General features: G+C 33.5%; 1 protein-coding gene and 1 long non-coding RNA gene across 2 annotated transcripts; both read right to left on the reverse strand.

Annotated features, from left to right (window-relative positions):
* Positions 1-5,348: 5,348 nt before the first annotated feature.
* On the reverse strand, positions 5,349-7,039 carry LOC143078778 (uncharacterized). Its single transcript, XR_012979267.1, has 2 exons — positions 6,412-7,039; positions 5,349-5,766 (listed from the first exon to the last, which is right to left on the reverse strand). It is a non-coding gene; the product is annotated as an uncharacterized LOC143078778 (long non-coding RNA).
* Positions 7,040-12,750: 5,711 nt separating this feature from the next.
* LOC143078779 (charged multivesicular body protein 4b-like) lies at positions 12,751-20,396 on the reverse strand. The gene is made up of 5 exons (XM_076253745.1): positions 20,110-20,396; positions 16,080-16,257; positions 14,644-14,758; positions 13,997-14,126; positions 12,751-13,013 (listed from the first exon to the last, which is right to left on the reverse strand). The coding sequence occupies exons 1-5, from the start codon at positions 20,294-20,296 to the stop codon at positions 12,958-12,960; spliced, it is 666 nt and encodes a 221-aa protein (XP_076109860.1). The 5' UTR covers positions 20,297-20,396; the 3' UTR covers positions 12,751-12,957.
* Between the last annotated feature and the right edge of the window lie 1,891 nt (positions 20,397-22,287).

Below are 22,287 nucleotides of genomic sequence, written 5' to 3' on the forward strand. Positions count from 1 at the left end.
ACAAGACTTATAGTTTTGACATATTAAAGAACCAACATTGTACGAATCTGCTGGATACTAGAGTTGTTAATGCGTTTGATGGGCATTATTGTCTAACTTGACATGACATTAAATAACACTCCATTGTATTATAGACACTATCCCTAGTACCATGGAAGTGGAATGAAAATAACCGCATAAACAATAACTTTTAATCGCTTCTACATGTCCTAACTTAATGTATAAATTAATTGTATACAAACGCTAGCAATAAGAAAGACCGCAGAAGAAAAAGTAAAAGATAGCTAAAGAAAATAGCGAAAGGACCAAACTTGAAAGCCGATCTAATGAAACTTCCAGAAATAAATGAGGAAAATAAGCATTAAGAAAAGAGTAAATTTTAAAGTTGTGAATGAAAAAGTGTTAGACGGCAATCGCCCAGTGTTGCTACCCGTGAAAGAAAGAATTTATTACAGATGGAAAACGTAAGAGACCAGGAAAAAAGTAAACTTTCTGTGTCAAAGGTAGCATCACCGAGTAGAACAAGTATTACACGAAGATATTCGGCTGCATCCAATCTAGATCAAAGAAAAAGTTCTTTAGTTGCGCCTGCTTCAGTTAATCGGTGTGCAAGATCTAAATCAACGTCGATAATTACTACACGGAATAATGCTGACAACCAACAGTCTGTTCTAAAAAGCACTTTATTGGCTCCATTGGCAGCTGTGAAATTGCAAAAGAATTCAAAATCTTCATCCCATTCACGTTTTAGTGTTAAAGAAAATGGGAATAGACGGAGAGCTAGCGAGCCTACACTTGAATGTTATAGTAGACCTTCTGGTTCAATGGAATCAGCCCAGAATAATTTTCTGTTTGTGCCGGTAAATATCGGCAAGTGGCGATCTAAATCAAAATCACCGATCAGAAGGCAGACAGCAGCTCATAGAAACACCGATGAAGCATCATCTACAGTGTTCGGTAAAAGAAATGCATGTGCAGATGTATTTTCCACTAAGGAAATTTCTATGGCGACTTTGGCAACAATAAAACGTAAAGGCAAATCGAAACAGCTACACTTACGAAAGAATGGACTAAATGAACAAAGTGAAAAGATACCTGAAATCCCAGAGACTCCATATGAAGATATTAGTTCTGTTTTAAACAATGGATTTTCAAGTGATTTTGAAAACACTTTGAAGTCACTAAGGGATGATATTAATTTTCATTACTGACATATGTGATGTTCAAACCAAAAATGAATATATGTCAAAACTGTAGAAAAAGATAAGATTGTTTATCCGGGAGTGATATTCCTCAACCAATGTATTTACTTTCACTCCCGTGAATAGATATTCCTCAATCAAATTGTTTACCTTCACTCCCGTAATAGATATTCCTCAACCAACTCATTTACCTTCACTCCCGTAATAGATATTCCTCAATCAACTTATTTACCTTCACTCCCGTAATAGATATTCCTCAACCAACGTATTTACCTTCACTCCAGTAATAGATATTCCTTAACCAACTTATTAACCTTCACTCCCGTGAATAGATCTTCCCCAATCAAATTATTTACCTTCACTCCCGTAATAGATATTCCTCAATCAACTTATTTACCTTCACTCCAGTAATAGATATTCCTTAACCAACTTATTAACCTTCACTCCCGTGAATAGATCTTCCCCAATCAAATTATTTACCTTCACTCCCGTAATAGATATTCCTCAATCAACTTATTTACCTTCACTCCCGTAATAGATATTCCACAATCAAATTATTTACCTTCACTCCCGTAATAGATATCCCGCAATCAACTTATTTACCTTCACTCCCGTAATAAATTGCGACAAATAATTGCGAGAAAACTATGATTACCATTTCTTTATTTAATATTGTATTTTTGATTGACTTGCGATATAATACTTCATTTATCAGCATGTGGTTTAAGCTTATTTATTACCCTGTTGGTGTATCTTTATATTGTATTACTGTTCGTCAAATTGTATGGATATGTGACTGGGTGTGTATTTGTCGTACGGTGACCTATAGTTGTTAATTTTGGTCTCTTTTGGAGAGTTATCTCATTGGGAATAATACCACTTTTTTTTTTATAAATACGACTAAAAATATTTTTGTAAAAATATTTTTTGAAATATGAATATTCATGCGGTAAAATTTAGATACATGTGCGTAGCTCTCTGTCGTGGCTTTTATGTAATTGTTATATGTGCTTTGATATTTCTCTATCTTTATGTATTTATATGTGCTTGTTAACATTACTATTGGTATCCTTTACAGTTACATGAATAAATATTATTCTTCAAAGTGCTTCCACAGCCTTTAACAAGATTAAAAGCACGTGTCTAATGTTGAAGGCTATACTCCGCCACATTCTGTATGTATGTGTCTGTCCTAAGTCCTGAGCCTGTAAGCCACATTCTATATGTACATGTATGTGCCTGTCCTAATTCCTGAGCCTGTAAGCCACATTCTGTATGTATGTGCCTGTCCTAAGTCAGGAGCCTGTAAGCCACATTCTGTATGTATGTGCCTGTCCTAAGTCATGAGCTTGTAAGCCACATTCGATATGTATGTGCCTGTCCCAAGTCAGGAGCCTGTAAGCCACATTCTATATGTATGTGCCTGTCCTAAGTCCTGAGCCTGTAAGCCACATTTTGTGTGTATGTGCCTGTCCTAAGTCGGGAGCTTGTAAGCCACATTATGTGTGTATGATCCTGTCCTAAGTCAGGCGCCTGTAAGCAGCATTCTGTGTGTATGTGCCTGTAAGCCACATTCTGTATGTATGTGCCTGTCCTAAGTCCTGAGCCTGTAAGCCACATTTTGTGTGTATGTGCCTGTCCTAAGTCGGGAGCTTGTAAGCCACATTCTGTGTGTATGATCCTGTCCTAAGTAAGGCGCCTGTAAGCAGCATTCTGTATGTATGTGCCTGTAAGCCACATTCTGTATGTATGTGCCTGTCCTAAGTCAGGAACCTGTATTCAGTGGTTGTCGTTTGTTGACGTGTAACATACATGTTTTTCGTTCATTTTTTGTACATAAATTAAGCTGTTAATAGTTTTCACGTTTGAAAAGTTTTGCATTTTCCATTTCCGGGACCTTTATAGCTGACTATGTCGTATGGTCTTTGCTCATTGTTGATGGTCGTATGGTGACCTATAGCTGATAATTTATGTGTCTTTTGTCTCTAGTGGAGAGTTGTCTCATTGGCAATCATACCACATCTTCTTTTTAGCTCAACTGGCCCAAAGGGCCAAGTGAGCTTTTCTTATCACTTGGCGTCTGTCGTCGTTAACTCTAAAAATATTCTCCTCTGAAACTACTGGGCCAATTTTAACCAAACTTGGCCACAAGCATCATTGGGGTATCTTGTTTAAATCAAAGCGCGAAAGCGCTGTAAAGGCAGTTAATTACAGGTTGTGTGTATTTCTAGTCCAGTTATATCATTATCTTCCATAGAACAGAGGTGGTTTGTAGAATTTAAGATTTAGAGTTCTTTTGTACCTAGTTCACCTATATCTATAGTCTACTGTTTACAGTATATTTTCTGTGCCTCGCCATGAAATGCATTTTTAGCCATGGCCTTGTCAGTTTGCTTTTTAATTTATGAGTTTGACTGTCCCTTTGGGGTCTTTCGTCCCTCTTCTTTAGACATATAAGAACTTTTCCTTTTCAATATAAATAGACTATTTTTAATTATTGATTGTATACGCATATTCTATGACTCCCATAAAAATAGTTCACAAAGATTGACTAGTCTCTGTACTGTGTGTATAGCAAGAACATCAAGTAACATAATGGTAAATGTACATAGTAACACATCAACTTTTTTGATGACCATACCTGCCAACTGTCAGTATTTGCAGAGTATTTCCCCCATCGAGCTCGAGGCTCCCAAATGGAAATTTTGTAAGAGCAATTTTGTCGACTATTTTAAAGAAAACAATTAATTCAACAATGGCAATGAGCTTGTTTATGCACGAAGAAGCCAAAAACCACATTAGAATATATTTGAAGGGAATCCATGACAAATCGCCCCATTAGCAAATAGCCCCACTTTTTCACTAACTCGCCCCACTTTAAAAAAAAACTGCCCCAACCTGGATAACCAAATCGCCCCACTTGTGAAATGTGTTATATCCCTTAATATTACTCCTGCCAACTTGCCCCACCTAATAGAAAACAATAATATCTAGATAAATATATTATTAACCAGGAAGAATTTACTAATGTCAACTCGCCCCACTCATGTAAAAAGATGTTATCCCGTTGTATATAAGTTAAATTCCGTTAATATTACTCCTGCTAACTGGTCCCCCCTTATGGAAATCGGTGAAATCTAGATAAATATATTATTAACCAGGATGAATTTAGTAATGCCAACTCTCCCCACTTATGGAAAAAGATGTTATCCCGTTGAATACAAGTTAAATTCCTTATATTGCATTATGATACAATTAACAGGTTTCTTTTCAATTGTTATGCAAATAACTAAGCTTCAAAACTTGTTATTCTTCAACAATACATTTTTTTTTAGAATTATAATTTCAGTATATCAATAATAGTAATTAAATAAATTTTCGGTTTGTTTGTATTCTGTGTAGATTAGTTTTCATTAAAGTGGTGCGAGTTTTTATTTTTAATTATATATATATATATATATATTAATCTAAATATTACCGTTTTTTTTATAAGTAGGGCGGGTTGGCAGGAGTAATATTTAACATGATATAACCAATCTCACATGTGGGGCGATTTGATAAATCAGTTTGTGGCAGTTTTTTTAAAAGTAGGCGATTAGCCAGTGGGGCAAATTGTCCTGCTTCCATTTGAAGGCCCCCTTGAAGGTTTTGTATGACTATATGAACCATCTTTCACGTAAAACCCCCATGTGCATTTTGAAAAGTTGGCAGATATGTTTCTACCTCCAGGCAAAATCTACCGGTATGAATGAAAAAGAAGTTTTCAATTAAGGCTCTGTGGCCATAACAGCTGTCTCATTAGCATTATAACCACTTCCCATATTTGCAATTAAAACAATAAAAGAAAATTATTCAGCGCAAAAACAAAACTTACTTGTAAATATGAAATTCTCTTTACAGTATGAGTTTTTCTCATTGTTTGAGATTGTACAGTAGTACCTGTAACTGCTTATACCTATTTCTTATTCACTTTTGTTTGATAAACTCACTAAATTTCATGTATATACATTGTACCACATCTCCTTATTTTTATATGCATTCCAATAACATGAACAATTGTAATTCAATTCTATATACCAAAGCAAAATGAACTGCACCACTTTCATTCACTAGTATGCATCTTTTGGCAAAATACAAGTTCTTAAATGACACAAGATATATTTATTGATAAAAAAATAAAATTTAGTATACAACTCTTTAACAGGTATAAAAAAAAAGCACAGCTGTGTCATAACTTGTGAAATCTGTGCTGAAAACATAGACATTGATGGTATTTGAGTAATTCCATATGTGAAGCTCAACATTAGCTCGTCAGTTGGTGGTGGACAGTTATAGTTCCTTTCTGCAGGCTAGGATGAATGACTTTTCAGGAAAACCAATTTCACAAATCAAAACTTTCCTCTAGATTTCTCCTACAATATTCATCCAGTTTAGTTCTTTTGGTTTAATTGGACACCGTCCTGATTTTTAATTTTGCAAACCATTCAGTCTCTTGCTTGCAAATGGTGCATGAAAATAGGATGGGTATGGCAGTAGACAAGTCTCTTTAAAGTGGGTTTGTGCCCTGAAAAAAAGTTTTATAACTTAAGTTTTTTTGAAACTTGTGCAACACACATACCTAAATAACTATAACATAGAAGAGAGCATCATTCGTGTCAATGTTTTGTTCCTGTTTACATTGTCATTGATATTTTTTCAGAAAGCCTGAGGCATAGCTCATGAATTCCTGTCATTACATCCTAAATTAACATAATTACTGCTAGAATAATTATCAGTATGATATACGTACACTATCATTGTACAGCCCAAGTCTTCAGTATATATAATTGTTGCATTCATTCACTCCTGTGTTCAGTCGTTCAAAAATATTTAAACATCAACAACAAATGAACTTTAATAAGGACAAGAAAACACTAGAAAAGATACGTACATACAACCCGTGTTTAAGTGTATTTGAAAGAGAAATATATCTGGTTAAACGATGTATAAAGGAGGAAAAAATTGTAGATATTGCATTACGATGCTTTCTACCTAATAGCACGTGGATATGTTTACATATTTAGACTTGACCCAGTATGACCCGTACCTTGTAGGTCACCGCCGTCGTTTAAACACCAGACTACAGTCGTGTATAAGACAATAAAATGCTTAAGCCTGTACTATTTGTGTGAAGTAAATGTGTTTTTTCTGTACATTTAAATTGTTTTACCTGATAGCAAGGACGTATATCTATCCGTTTCCGTCTCAATTCACTTTGTCAATTTCTTAGAGCTTCTTCAAAACATACGTATTACTGCGCCCGGAAGTGAAAAAAATATTAGAAATCCTCGTAAAATAATGCTATTTTCAATTGTGTGGAATCCATTTTGTTATATTTATTATATAAAGATAAAAAAAGTTACGATTAATTATGAATTTGCATATCATTATACGGAACGTTTATGAACTATTTTTCCATAGCTGTAAGTCGGTCATTTTGGCGGGAAATCATGTACACATACACACGTAGATTGGCTGGCACCTGATCGTAATGTTACACATCAGATATATCAAATAGCTAATACCCGGAACGTAGTACCGGGAACCAGGATAATACGTAGACAACATACATAACTAATACCGAAATTGAAAACGCTTTACGGTTTCTCGTTTATAAACCGAATTCCGCTTTGAATTATAGAAGATGCAATATTAATCATGTTCAGTCGACTTTTCATTGTTATATCAACGTCTGAACTAATTAAAAAAATCTTTAGATGTCAGATAACACTCGAAATTGACCCGACCTCTTTCCACACGGAATACAAATAATGATAGTTTGTAGTCAGGTTGACTGCTTATAACGCAAAATACACATTAATAACAAGTTCTATAAAACGAACAATACACACTGATAGTTTCTTTAGTCCCCAATGTAAATGAAAGAAACAAAAACCATATCATACCATAAAAAGAAGAGGAGAAATTCGAACATTTCCGGATCTATTCCTGGCCAAAAGACCCCCTGCATAAATTGCGTATGAAAAGATGAACCTCATGACTTGAAAGTCAGGCCTTAAAGCACTGCCTTTAAAAATGTGTCCGGTGACCCGGCTCACCAATCAAGATGGCCGCCATGGCTAAAAATAGAACATAGGGGTAAAATGTATATTTTGGCTTATATCTCCGAAACCAAAACATTTATAGCAAATCTGACATAGGGTAAAATGTTAATCAGGTCAAGATCTATCTGCCCTGAAATGTTCAGACCAATCAAGCAACCTTTTGTTGGGTTACTGCCCCTGAATTGGTGATTTTAAGAAAATTATGCAGCTTTGGTGGCTGTTATATTTGTGACTGTTTTGAATTAAGGAGATCAGGTATGAACACTGACACAAAGTCAAGTAAATAATTTGAGAATAAATACATATATAATGTAATTTTATTATTCTTTGATTCACAATATATACCCGGTATGTGGTTTTTAGCTTTGATTCTGACCAATTGCTTATATTCCAAATATATACGTATATGCCGCTATTATTGTTGTTATTACCAATTATGTAAATCAATTGTCTCTGATTTTATACCCTTTATGGGCCCTGTAATTTGGGAAATGATAATATTCTATTCTATTCTATTCTATTTATCTTGAATATTATTATAGATAGAGATAAACTGTAAACAGCAATAATATACAGCAAAGTAAATCCTACAAATAAGTCAACATGACCAAAATGGTCAATTGACCCCTTAAGGAGTTAATGCCCTTTATAGTCAATTTCTAACAATTTTTATAAATTTTGTAATTTTTTGTAAATTTTTACAAAATATTTTCCACTGTAATTACTGGGCCAAGTTCATTATAGATTGAGATAATTGTAAGCAGCAAGAATGTTCAGTGAAGTAAGATCTACAAACACATCACCATCACCAAACACAATTCTGTCATGAATCCATCTGTGTCCTTTGTTTAATATGCACAAAGACCAAGGTGAGTGACATATATATACCTTTCGTATGATTTTTCTTTGTTGATTTTGCTGCGCTTTATTGTCTGATAGATGATTACCCACATCTTTTAGAATATGAGTGAAAGAAGATGCGGTCTGATTGCCAATGAGACAACTATCCAACAAAATCTTAACGGCGTAGGTGTAAGAAACAAAAGTAAAGCCTTCAACGATGATCAAATTCAATACCAAATTGATAGTCATAAAAGGCCTGACAAGACATTATGTAAAACAATTCAAATGAGAAAACCAACTGTCTGGTACCAGTGTAACAAAACAATAAACTACACACAAATACAAAGAAAAACATGCTTGATAGACAGTGATTAACTACTGAATTAAGTCAAAAGACTCAGGACAGGCACACAGAGAACGTGGCGGATTGAACGTATTTGTGTGGACTAACCTTCTCGTAACATGGGAAAGTGATGTAATGGAAAAAGCACAACATAAAAAAAAAAATAAACACAACATTGGGTCTACCAAGGCTTTACTTGAAGGATCTACACAGAACACTGAATCACAAAACCACAACTACTAAACCAAAGTACCGTTTATTGCGTACTCTGTAGCTGAAAGCTAGTTCAAATTCAATTACAATGATATGTATATAAATCCTATCTTCTTTTTAGACAGGTGTGCACATGCTAAAATGTCTCATCTGTTTTGCTCATAATTGAATTCATATTGAAAGTTTGTAATATAAAGTTTTTACTACAAGTAGCACATTTACTAAACATTATCAATGTTCTATGAAATTGTGGTCATGGTCAGATGAACCATGCCAGACAGAAATTTATGCCTTACAAAATATGGTGGTCTGATTGCTAATAGTACTTGAGAAACGAATCAACCCACAAAATTTTAATATGACCAATGGAACATGAAAATGAGATTCGTGAAGGTCATATGAACCCTGCCATACAGAAATGTACACCTCACAATTATTGCTTATAATATCTGAGAAATATACCAAACCACAAGACAAAAACATAAAATTTTCTAAGGTCATATGAAAGTGTCTGTTAGAACTTTACCTTTGACAATCATTCCATAACCATGAACCCAACTCCCAGACATGTAGACGGCTGCAAGGAACACATATACCAAATATAGTTATCATATCACTCTTCATATAAAGTGAGTGTTTAACCATACAAAAAAACACCCTGAAATTTGTTAACAAGCAGTCACTAGTAAACGAAAATGAGATAAGGACAATGGACATATGAGATTGAAACTTTGTAACATAAGGAAGCAACCATTTAACATAAACAGGGGGTTACATTTTTTTGTCCAAGTCAGAAAATTATTTTCGCAATAAGCGCTAACATTTTTTTTTTACACGCTATCAATCAAGTTTTTTTTTTAATTTTAAATTTAATGCTATAAGGTAGGGTGAAAATCTGGATTCAGAATATTTGTTTTGTCATCTGATTGACAATATTTTTTACATTAAATTGGGGATCAAAATATTTTTAAAGAAATAACAATAACCCCCCTTTTAGAAGTTGAATGGTCGTTTCACAAGAGTCTGCATAGAAAGTACCAAGTTTGACAAAAAGTTCATACTGTCACTGCAGGATTGTCATAACTATGTCTCACATACTGCCACTTTCATCATTCTTTAAACTAGTTTTTGAGGTAAATGCTGTTGAAATTAATAGCATTATGTGTGCCAAAAGTCAAGAGTATACAGTTAAAGTCATCAAAATCTGCAGGTACTTTGACATCATCATGTTATTTCTTTTCATTTCTTTTCTGTTATTCAGATTGGATCCACAATGGTTCAAATAATAGACATGAAAATTGGTATTTGTTGCTTTCTGCATTTAGACACACAGGTTTGCCTCAAGTCAAAATAAATTTGTCCTTGTTGGGTGTCTTCCACTGTACTGTTACCTTGTGAAATGGCAAATTACATATCTAGCTTAGATTCAATGCTTGTCAGTTTAGTACACAGCAAGGTTCATATTTATAAAACATCATAAAATGTAGGTACTGGTTATCAAAACTGCATATATTTTATCATATCTTTATGCAGAAAACCTAAAAAATAATGTGTCAGAATGTCATTTTTAGCCTTATAAAATAAGAAGATTTGGTATGATTGCCAATGTGACAACACTCCACAAGAGACAAAATGACACAAAAATTAACAACTATAGGTCAAGCTACTATAATGTACTTTCAACATGGAGCAAATTCCATATTTAAGGTTTTTCAGCTAGGTTTTCCTTCCAAATTAGATATGGGCCCTTGGTCACAAAACTTTTCTCAGTACTTGGGAGTACAAATTTTGAGCTTGAAACATCAAATCCATTATTTTGTTTGACTGATTTCTGAGTCGGAGTATAATAATCATGTTTGAAATTTTGCAACATTTAAGAGAAGTTCTTGTCTCTTTTGTTTGAGTCATACTTTGCCCTAGTATCACAGTCATGTGTGATAGGAAAATTACGGAATCACTTAGCACTGGAATAAAAGAAACTATTCAAAAGAATAAAATTTCACATGTTTTGTTTTAGGATGTTAACAATGTTTTATATAAGATGCACATACTTAAGGTTAACAGGTTGTATACATTTTATCAGCTTACATAACCACACTTATGCAAAATCATTACATTAAATATTTACATATACCAAGAGGTTACCGAAAAAATCAATTTATATAATACTGTGAAATTATCGAACTGACATAATGTACCAAAGTTATATGTGCACATAGATATTATAATAGTAACCATAGAAACTAAACACAAAACAAGCAATTCTTATTTTAAATACACATTAAAAGTTTGAAATACTGTAAATTCATAAATTATTACAGAGCATTTTTTTGGTGATTTTATCATGACCAACCACAAGTCAACATTTCTTAAGGATATTTTAGGAAAACTACATACAGATATATATGTATCAGATACCAGAATGCATTCACCCAAATGCATTTTCTGCAATATTAAAAAGTTAATAGTATTTAATAAGTTCAACATTTCGTACCTATGAATTATGCTGTCCAGCATTTTCTTTCACCTAAAATGTGATTCTGAAATGAATAAGATTTGTTACACTAGCATCACTCATTATATGTATTTCTAATTCACAGTTTTTCTTCTTGACTTGAAGAATAAAAGTTTGCAAATCATTCTGAAGAAAAAATAACATTTAGATTTATATTTCATCATAAAATAGAGAAAAAAACAACAGCTATGGTTTACTCAAAACAGAAAATTTAAAAAATGATGAATTTAATTTACACAAACAAAAACAAAAAATGTAAAAGATATGAAATAGTATACAAGACATATATACAGAGTTTTAGTTATTAAAAACTTTTAACTAAAATCACCATTTACAAGATAAAATCTTTGACCAAGAAATAAATCAGGTAAGACTGGCCTCAATGTTTTAGAATTTTCAACACATAGCAGTTCTATTTTTTTTTCATTAGTTATGTTTCAAGAAATTAAAAAAAGATAATTTTCATATTTCAACACAACATTATCTAAGAATAAAAATAAACTTTAAAGTAGCTTTGCTTAATATCTTCCTTAAGGTCAGTTTATGGGAACATTTTTGCAGTTTATCACAAATGGAAATATTTGAGTAAAAATATTTTTTGCCTAATCAATATGGATATGTTTTCGTATATGCAATACATTTCTCTTGTATTTTCACAATTTGAAATATATATTCTTTGTTCAATGCCCTATTTTTAGTTCACATACATGAAAGACATTTATCAACAAATATATAAAAAATAATTCAAAGCATTCTTCTGTATCAGATGGTGAATTGCTGATATTAATAGCTTTGGCACTTTAACACTTTTATGCTTCAGACTAACCCAGTTTTAAGGACAAGACTTTATGCAAAAAGAGTTCAAAATCAGAACTACCTTATAAATACAAACAGCAAATGTATATTCAAAATTGTTCAGCACTGCAATGTATTACAACCGTCTACATATTTCATTGTTGATCACATTAAATTACTGTGGCAATTCCTAAAGTGCACATTGAGGCAAATTAAGAGCCCCCCCCCCCCCCTATTTGTGAAAAATTTTGTTGATTATGTAGGGGATCACTGAAGCATGACTGTAATGGGCCTGCCCCCTCTTAGGCAGTCAGTTGCCCATCCCATTGTATGAAAAAGCTCCCACTATCACATTTTATGTATTTTTAACACTGCATTCAGATTCCAAAGGTATCCAATTTTATTGAAGATTTAACAGGCATGGATTAACTGCTGTTTGTGATTTAAAAAAATATTCATACAGCAACAAGTACAAACATATTTTCAAATATGCTTATCACTAATAGGTTATAATCAAGACAATACAAGTACATGTGTATAAGTCAAATACAAAGTTGTTTTCTGGTTATTGAAACCCCCTTCTATTGCTTGTCTCCCCATTAAGAGAGGCTACATTATTATGTAACATATGAACATCCTTTCTAATAGGTTACCATCTTTACTAAAGACAACTAGCTTAAAGAAAAGAAAAATCAGTCCGATATTTCCCAATTTTTCAATATAATCATAAACATGTAAGTTGGATAATATATGTTTTATTTTTTTTACAGAGAAAAAGACAAATCTAAAATGAAATTAAACAAATTCAATTTGTTTTCAAATCTGTCAGTAAATAATCAATAAATAAGCAACCATACAAAAATTGGTATAAAAACCTGATAACAATGAACTTATAACAGTAAATATTACACTACTACAGTACAGATAGATTGTCAGATGTCTTTAACTTGCCCAGGCTTCTAATTCCTTTAATTCATCATCGTCATGTTGAGGTTTGCCTACAAAAAGTAATTTATTACATATACAACTAAACAACTATATATATAACAATAATGCACATATAACTATTTGTACATGTATGAAAAGCAGAAAGATTTTTTATTCAAAACTGAATTCATTTAGTATACATATAATATAATATGCATGTACATGTAGACTTCAGTAAAGACCATAGACCCAAATAAGATTGTACTTTTGACCACTCTTTCACATGTTTCTATTTCATTTATAAGATTTACAGATGTTCTATCAAGTCACATGATTTACAGATGTTCTATCAAGTCACATGATTTACAGATGTCCTATCAAGTCACATGATTTACAGATGTTCTATGAAGTCACATGATTTACAGATGTTCTATCAAGTCACATGATCTTTAGTTTAGTTAACCCTACACATGCCCAAGTGTCTGTGGATTGAGGAAAACTTGCATTTTCTTGGGTATTTATTTCAAGGTTTTACTAATCGCTGCATACACATCCTATAGAAAATGCATACTTCGTTGAACATTTGAATTCATGGTTCACCTGTACCCACGAAAAACCATGAAGGGTCAATTTAAAGCTTGACATTTTGTATAAGCACCCATCTATTGCTGATCTCATAGATGGTTTGTCTTTTTTATGTGATTTTTACTTGATGTCTCATTGATGAGTAGCCCATATCTCCTTTAACCCATTTTGCATACAGCATCTGTTGACCGTTAACTGACAATACATATAATATACATTTGTATGCATATGGGAGCAAATAGTAAAATCACACATGGATCTATAATTAGTATTTAGTGAACCTCCAATGGTTCTTCTAATCATGGTGTAGAACCTAGATAAGATAAATGTATTTCTGTACTTGACATGAGTCTGTCCAATGAAACATCAAGATAAAGAATTGATGTACTTAAACTATAACTTTAATATGCAGTTTAGAAGAAACTATTTTATTTTAATCCGTATAAAATTCTACCGCTTTGTGTCTTACTTTTGGAAGCAGCTACAGGCACAGGTTCACTGGGTACTGCTGGGAGGTTATCTACCATTGGACCAACATCCAGTAATTTCTGATCAAGTTCCTCCTGTTCAAGTTCTTCTAATTCTGCCATCAAGTCGTCCTGTAAAATAAATATGAGAAACTTTTGTAAATCTTCATACATATTCCAGTACTCAAAATGTTTTATCTATGACAATCATAAATTAAACCACAATTCCTTTGCAAAAAAAAATAATTATATACTCAAGACAGTTTACGAGTAAAATTGAGAATGGAAATGAGGAATATTTCAAAGAGACATAACTTCATCAAAGAGCAGACAACAGCCGAAGGCCAATAATGGGTACTCAACGCAGCTCAGCTAGCCCCTAAACAAAATTTTGTACTAGTTCAGTGAAAATGGACCTCACACTAAACTCCTAAACATATAAAAGAACTGAAATTTAAAAAAAAAACATAAAGACTAACAAAGGCCAGAGGCTCCTGACTGGGGACAGGCTAAAAAATGTGGCATGCATGTAATAAGCTATTCTGAGTTCTAGATTTACAGGAAACCAAGAAATTCACAAAATTACATGTACATGAGGTTTCCCAAGCCTAAAACTACTTTTACTATAATACATTATAATATATCTTACCTCGTCAGCATCTTGTCCAAAACCAACCGGATTAGAGATGGCTTCTGATATTTCATTGGCTATTTCTTGTTGTTCTGCTACATCATCCATTAAATCATGGACTTTATCAACATCCCTAGAAAATTTTATAAGAATTTATCATAAATGAATCGTACCAGTAATTGAACAAAAGAGACATCTATTCGCTTCGGTATTTTCACCTCTTGTTTTCTTAAATGCATTGATTATGTATATCCATATTCCATAATATTCCTAGATGTATTTTTTACAAACTACATAAAAGATGTGTATGTTTTGACTTTTGATTGAATATACATGTTACTAAATTGAACAAAGCAATCTGGAATAATGTGTCAGAATGTCATTTTTAAATTTCTAAACCTCAATTTGAAAAAGAATGCATGCATATTGTTATATTGTTGTGCTAAGCATATATAAAATTGAGAATGGAAATGGGGAATGTGCCAAAGAGACAACAACCCGACCATAGAAAAAAATAACAGCAGAAGGTCACCAACAGGTCTTCAATGTAGCGAGAAATTCCCGCACCCGGAGGAGTCCTTCAACTGGCCCCTAAACAAATATATACTAGTTCAGTGATAATGAACGCCATACTAATTCCAAATTGTACACAAGAAACTAAAATTAAAATAATACAAGACTAACAAAGGCCAGAGGCTCCTGACTTGGGACAGGCGCAAAAATGCGGCGGGGTTAAACATGTTTGTGAGATCTCAACCCTCCCCCTATACCTCTAGCCAATGTAGAAAAGTAAACACATAACAATACGCACATTAAAATTCAGTTCAAGAGAAGTCCGAGTCTGATGTCAGAAGATGTAACCAAAGAAAATAAACAAAATGACAATAATACATAAATAACAACAGACTACTAGCAGTTAACTGACATGCCAGCTCCAGACTTCAATTAAACTGACTGAAAGATTATGATTTCATCATATGAACATCAGGCACAATCCTTCCCGTTAGGGGTTTAATATCATACCATCATAACATATAATGAGAAGAACATAACCTGTGTCATGCCAACAACTGGTTTTTGAATAAATGTGTTTAGTTCTGATGCAAAGACCCTATACGTGAATCAATATTAACGCCAAAATATGCAATCTTTAATGACCTGACAACAGTATCGTAACTATGTCCCTTCTTAATAAGTCTATTTAAAGGTTTTGTTAGCTTCTGAGGTGAATACTGACATTTTTGTGCTTTAAAAGAATATTTCCATAAAATATTGGATGTGAAATACCTGAACGTATAAGAAGTCTGCATGTTGAGCTATATTTAGGATTGATGTCCTTATACCGATGATAAAATTTAGTAAATGTTTTGACTAGTATCTATATTCTAACCCGCAATTAGAACTTCAAAGTATCCTAAATCTGGAAGTACAAATGTAGATTTTTTATAACTTACATGTTTTGATGAGCAGCTTTAAGAGCTTTGGCTGCATTGCCCATTACATTGAGTACTTCTGTATTTGTACTAGCATTTTCTAGAGCTTCTCTTTGGAATTCTATTGTAGATAATGTTCCATCTATTTGTTGCAGTTGTTTTTCATATCTCTTCTTTCTTTTTAATGCTTGTAAGGCAGCTGCAATACACCAAAATATGAATAAATGTAATCAATGTAAGTGCTTTTTGCAATTATTCTTATAATTCTGAAATAACTATTAACTGGACCTACATTGTATTCCCCCAAAATATGGTACCAATTGCATTATTGGCTATGAAAATTGGACTCCAAGCAGGGGCGGATCCAGAACCTTGATATTTGGGGGGCACTTATTATGTTAAAAATTATTATGTTAAAAATAAAATTTGTGACCTGGATTGGGGTGGGGGGCACATGCCCCTGGTAAATCTGCCACTGCTAAGTGGCATATATAATTATCAATTTTGATGGTGACTGGCCGTATCATGTACATTTAAGTACAATCTATTTAATTTTTGAAGAGAGACGCATGGAAATGAAAGGCAGTGACAGTGGGTGAACAAGTTGGGAACAAACCCTCTATATGGTGATTATCCCTCTATAGAGAGGTATTTCTGTTTAGACTGGATTTAAATCAAAATAGGGCAGAATGGCATTTTCTACTTATAATGACAGTAACCTGCAACAGGTGATGCACCAATTGATGTACAGTGTACTTAGTTTAATATACACATGCCCAGTTTGCTGCTTATCCGACTGAATATACATTTATGTACAATCTATTGTTCACCATGATTGAAAGCTGTGATGATCATTAATAGTTATCCCACAAGGACGCAGTGTATCAGTGTAAGATCACCCCGATGGCAGGAGCCAGAGGGTGATCTCACACTGACACACCAAGTCCGAATGGGATAACTATTTTACATCTCAGCTGTTTTAGATTAGACCAAAAACCATTTACAATTCATAAAATCTAGTTTAGAACGCCACACAACCATTATAATATACTTTATATATTACTTTATGATGTACACCCTTAATGACCCCCGAACACGATGAGTAGATATCAAATAATGTCAACTTGCCCCACTGGCCAATCGGCCCACACTATATCGCCACTTTATAAAAAAAAATGCCCCACTCTTATTTACCGACTCGCCCCAATTTGAAAAAGTGTAAAATCAAATTGAAAAATCAGTCTGACAACTCACTTATTAACGAAAAGGGTTTAAACCCCACTGAATACAGGTCTGCCAACTCGCCCCACTTATAAAAATATTTTGCTTCCTTCAAGTACATTGTACATTGTATGTTAAATTACTGATAGTTCGTATCCAGTCATCCTGGTGCCATTCTGCCCTATTTTGCTTTAAATCCAGTATAGAGGGATAATTTTATCCCTCTAAAGAAGGATTATCCCTCTATACAGGTATAATCACCATACAGGGGGTTTGTTCCCAACCTGGTGAATGGACTCTGGGAAGCAGTAATCAACATCAACAACACAAAAGGAGAACTATTTAAAACACATACAGGATTACCACAAGGTTCAGTCTTATCCCCTATTTTGTTCAACATCTTTATAGCAGATATTTTTCAAACCGTTCTGGCACAGAAATGTAAATTTGCAGATGATGCAACCATATGGCACACAGGTGAGGACATCAATATTCTACAACAAGATCTTCAAACAGATATTGACAAGGTGAATGAATGGAGCAACAAATGGAGGATGAAATTGAGTTTAGAAAAAACAGAATATTGTATTTTCAGTAAAAGTATACAAAATACTACATCCGTTCTACTTAAGCTTGGTAATGGAACTTTAAAACACAACAACAATCCTAAAATTCTTGGAGTTACACTTGACCAAAAACTGACTTTCAATACTCATATAGATAATGTACTGAAAACAGCAAAAAGATCATTAGGAATAATTAGAGAAATTAAGGGTATTGCTAATATTCCAACAAAAAGACTAATAGAAATTTACCAAAGTCTTGTTTGTTCAACCATCACATATGCAAGCTGTGTTTGGCAGATTGGAAATTCAACAAACCTACACAAGTTGGATGAGGTTCAAAGACATGGCCTTGCCTTATGCCTTAATATGCCTTCAACTTCCAGCCTTGAAGTTCTTCAGATAATTGGTGGAGTCTTACCTTTAGAACTGAGAAGAGAAGAAATAGCAATTAGAGAATTGGCAAAAATTACCTCATCTTTTACAACAGTCCCAATTAAGAAAAAGCTAGAAAACTGGAAAACAGAATCTATTCCGGAAACTTACATCTCTCCAATTGGAAAAATGATACTACAGGCAGATGATATGAAGAAGGAAACATCAATTGAAGTAAATAATATTGAACAGCAATATGAATGTCGTGGCATGTGTGCAATTAGAAGGGCACCGGAGTACTGGACCACATTGGGAAGTTCCAAAACAAGAACCAGTGAACAAGCCATTGAAGGACAAAGACTTATAAAACAACAATTAGAAGAACTTCCTCCAAATACAACAGTGGCATTCACAGATGGCTCATGCATGGGAAATCCTGGGCCTTGTGGTGCAGGAGCCATTATATACAATAATGAAGAGGAGGAAACAATACAGTACCCTGTATCAAACAGAGGATCAATACTACTAGCAGAGCTAGTAGCCATTAAACTTGTGCTGGAAAAAATAGACAATTATAATTACCGCAATGTTAAACAACTTAACATATACTCTGACAGCCAATCCGCCATAGGCATTATAACCTTAAATTGGAAATCAGAAAACTATCACAAAACCATACAAGAAATCAAAAACAGGAAAATAAAATTGGAACAAAAGGGTTTTAGTATCAACATCATTTGGACACCGGGGCACTCTAATATACAGGGAAATGAACAGGCTGACCGTCTGGCAAAAGCAGCGGCAAAAGAGGCAGATAATAGGGAGGAAATGTCTTCAATCACGACAAAACAAGACATCAAACAAGCGGCGAAAACATCAGTCATTAAAAAATGGAAGACACAATGGGAATCTAGTGAGGTTGGGAGAAGATTTTTTAATCATCACCCAGATGCATCAAAAAGAATCAAACTCGACTTCCCATCAAAAAAACACTTCAATATACTAAACAGTCTCAGATCAGGATACTCCAAACTAAAGGGGTATCAACATTTCATTAACAGACATGTAGAAGAAAACAAATGTACTTGCGGAGAAATAGAATCTGTAGAACATTTTTTATTATTTTGTGACAATTACAGTTTGGATAGAGAAAAACTCCGCCAGTCAATATATTTCAAAACAGGAACACTTAATCTAGATCTAGAAGAATTACTTAACACAGAAGCCAGTGCAGACATACAATATGCAGTTTCCGAGTTTATAGACGATACTCGAAGATTTGATCATATGTTTTTATAAATCAGTATCAACAGCGCCTACCTAAATTAAAGTGAAAGTACAAAGAGAAAATACAAACGTGATTAATGTATTCAAACGCGCAAGTGACCAAAGTACATGTACATATGAGAAAATCAGTGTCAAGATGACGCATACTAAAGACTAAAGACTAAAGACTCTGGGAGAAAGAACAAGATTCTCCAGTAATGATGAATAAATGAAAATAGCAATAAGGTGAATTATATGTACATGTAGTTGTATGTAGGTGATTGACCAGCTGTAATCCTTTAGCTGTAAATAACTTCTGACAAAGGATCTCAGAGAACAGCTAAGATGTTAAATGTGTACCTAAGGATGTCTTCTATATGTATATCTCCAGACCTAGTCCAAATAATTATGACGTCCTGAAAATCTATTATATTTAAAATAATTATGATGTCTTGAAAGGCCATTATATTTTAAAAAAATATAAAAATATAGCCTTTCAAGACATCATAATTATTTGGACTACCCCAGACCATGATCTAGAATTTATAGATCATGTAGATATTGCAGTCACAAAATTATTCTAAAAAATTATAAAGATGATCCTGGTCAGTTGGACTAGACTTTACCTCTTTTATTTTTAGCCGCATTCTTTTTAGCTGTTCCTACTTCTTGGTCTATTTTCTTTTCTAGAAAAGCTTGTTTTTTCTCTAACATCTCTTCAGTCTCTCTAAGTTTTTGTATCGCTTCTTGGGGCGTTGGGGCTTTATTTTTTCCTTTACCGCCGCCAAACATTTTTGATATTAAACCACTCATAATGTGCTGTGTATGGTGTTGTTCGTTCGATATAAATAAAGATTTTACAATGTTTATGATATCAAAACAGTCTGATCTTGAGTCACAAAAAATCTACTTCCGGAAAGGTTGAATATTACGAAATAGTGAAAACAAAACGAACAAAACTAAGTATATCTAAATACCAAAATTGTGAATTAAAATAAAGTGATACCAGAAGTCCCGTAATGGACTTCAGATGATACAAATAACCGGTACAACGATTTCCACAGAACTTCAATCAACTCAATATAAAACAGAGAACCGATAAATGAGACCATGAACCAGCACATTATTTAAACCTTTGAACGTACAACATCAGAAATATGTAGCGAAAAACAAAAGTCATCCACCACGTTTTTTTTTTCTCCTTGTCCGACATAGGGAAGGTATCCGGTCGTTCCGGCCCCAAACCGATCCGGCCCCAAGTCAATCCGGCCCCAAGTCGATCCGGCCCAAGTCGATCCGTCCCACGTCGATCCGGCCCCAAGTCGATCCGGCCCCATAATAAAATATGAATAAACTGTATTGATTTTGGAGGAATTTGTGACACATTTCAACAGTATAAATGGAATTTTTAAAAAGTGTCCGATGATGGGTGACAAAAGGTAAGTATTGAAGTACCAGTTAACGAACTATTTTAAATCGATACGAAAATGAGAGTTAATGTGTCGTTGGTTGTATAGCACTTTCAACATATTTTAAAATATGAAGTTATTTTCAATGATAACTTTAACTTTGAATGTCTTGGCGATTTCATTTTGTTTAGTTCATACACAGAATATCTAAATACATATTTACTGGAACCTATAAAAATTAACTAATCATAATGACTTGATGGTACTATGCGGTATTGGTTATGCTCAATGTCAAAGGCAGTACAGTAATAATTAAATATATTAAATTTATGAATTGTTCTACATTTATTATATTTAACGATTTTGCTTGATGTTTTCTTTTTTATATAAATAATTCTTACCTCAAAAGTCAGATCTTTAGGTTCCTCTGGACGCAATTTCTCTCGAAGTCTGTTTACTGAACGCTCCACATAGCCTCGGCTGGGTAGGTTGAAGTCGTCGTCGCTTACTACTTCCATTGCTGTGTCGACGATGTCACCAGCTGATACATACGGCTGTTCTTCTGCTGCTTTAAGAGCCTAAAATATAAACATAGATTATAATATTTACCTAAAAAAAGAACTATTAATCTGTATCTATTTTTTATCATTCTAGTTAGGGAATGGTCATTATTTATCAGCTGAAGGGGTCGGTTAAAATTTTTGATATAAAATTTTATGTTGGGAACCCCCCCATTCTTTTATAAAACCACATAATGACCCCCCCCTAAGAACATAATTTCAAAAGTTTGACCCCCCCCCCCCAAAAAAAAAAATAAAAAAATAAAGAATTCCCAGTTGTGTTGAGGAGATGATGACCAGCTACATAGTAACCGGCTTTGAGAAGCTCTGAGTATAACAAACAGCTTGTCTTCTTGTTTTTTTTTTCAAAAAGGAATATATGATACATGCATGTAGAAAAATAGAAAAAAATATACAGAAAATTGTATGTTCCAATTTATTAATTTATTTTACTGCAACCTATAATTCTACAAATTTTATCAGTATACTGGTAGATAAACTTTCAATACTGACTGTTATTTTAATCCCAATCACAGGCCCTTGTATCTGATTTTTTTTTAACCTTTGAACTTTAAAATATCTAGTTATGAATGGAGGGGGGGGGTTCAGGATTCCAATGTACAAATGATTTAGGAAGTGCAAATAAAATAACACTGATAAAATGGTTCTTGTACTTTCTTGTCCTTTCTTGATTAAATATGTAAATGATTTATTTGAGATAATGAAATATACAACCAAGCCAGGAACCTCTGGCCTTTCTTTGTTTTGTACAGATGTATGTTTTAAGAGCTTAGTGTGTTATCAATTTTCTCTGAACAAGTACACATTTTTGTTT

The sequence above is a fragment of the Mytilus galloprovincialis genome, chromosome 6, assembly GCF_965363235.1.
Source record: "Mytilus galloprovincialis chromosome 6, xbMytGall1.hap1.1, whole genome shotgun sequence".
Lineage (NCBI taxonomy): Eukaryota > Metazoa > Mollusca > Bivalvia > Mytilida > Mytilidae > Mytilus > Mytilus galloprovincialis.

What these genes read in the sequence shown, in the direction of transcription:
- LOC143078779 (XM_076253745.1), bottom strand. Translation starts at nt 20,296, where the DNA reads ATGAGTGGTTTAATATCAAAAATGTTTGGCGGCGGTAAAGGAAAAAAT. An exon ending in TGCGGCTAAAAATAAAAGAG is followed by an intron (nt 16,258 to 20,109) that starts GTAAAGTCTAGT and finishes GGTGTATTGCAG; the next exon opens with CTGCCTTACAAGCATTAAAA. An exon ending in TTGGACAAGATGCTGACGAG is followed by an intron (nt 14,127 to 14,643) that starts GTAAGATATATT and finishes TTTATTTTACAG; the next exon opens with GACGACTTGATGGCAGAATT.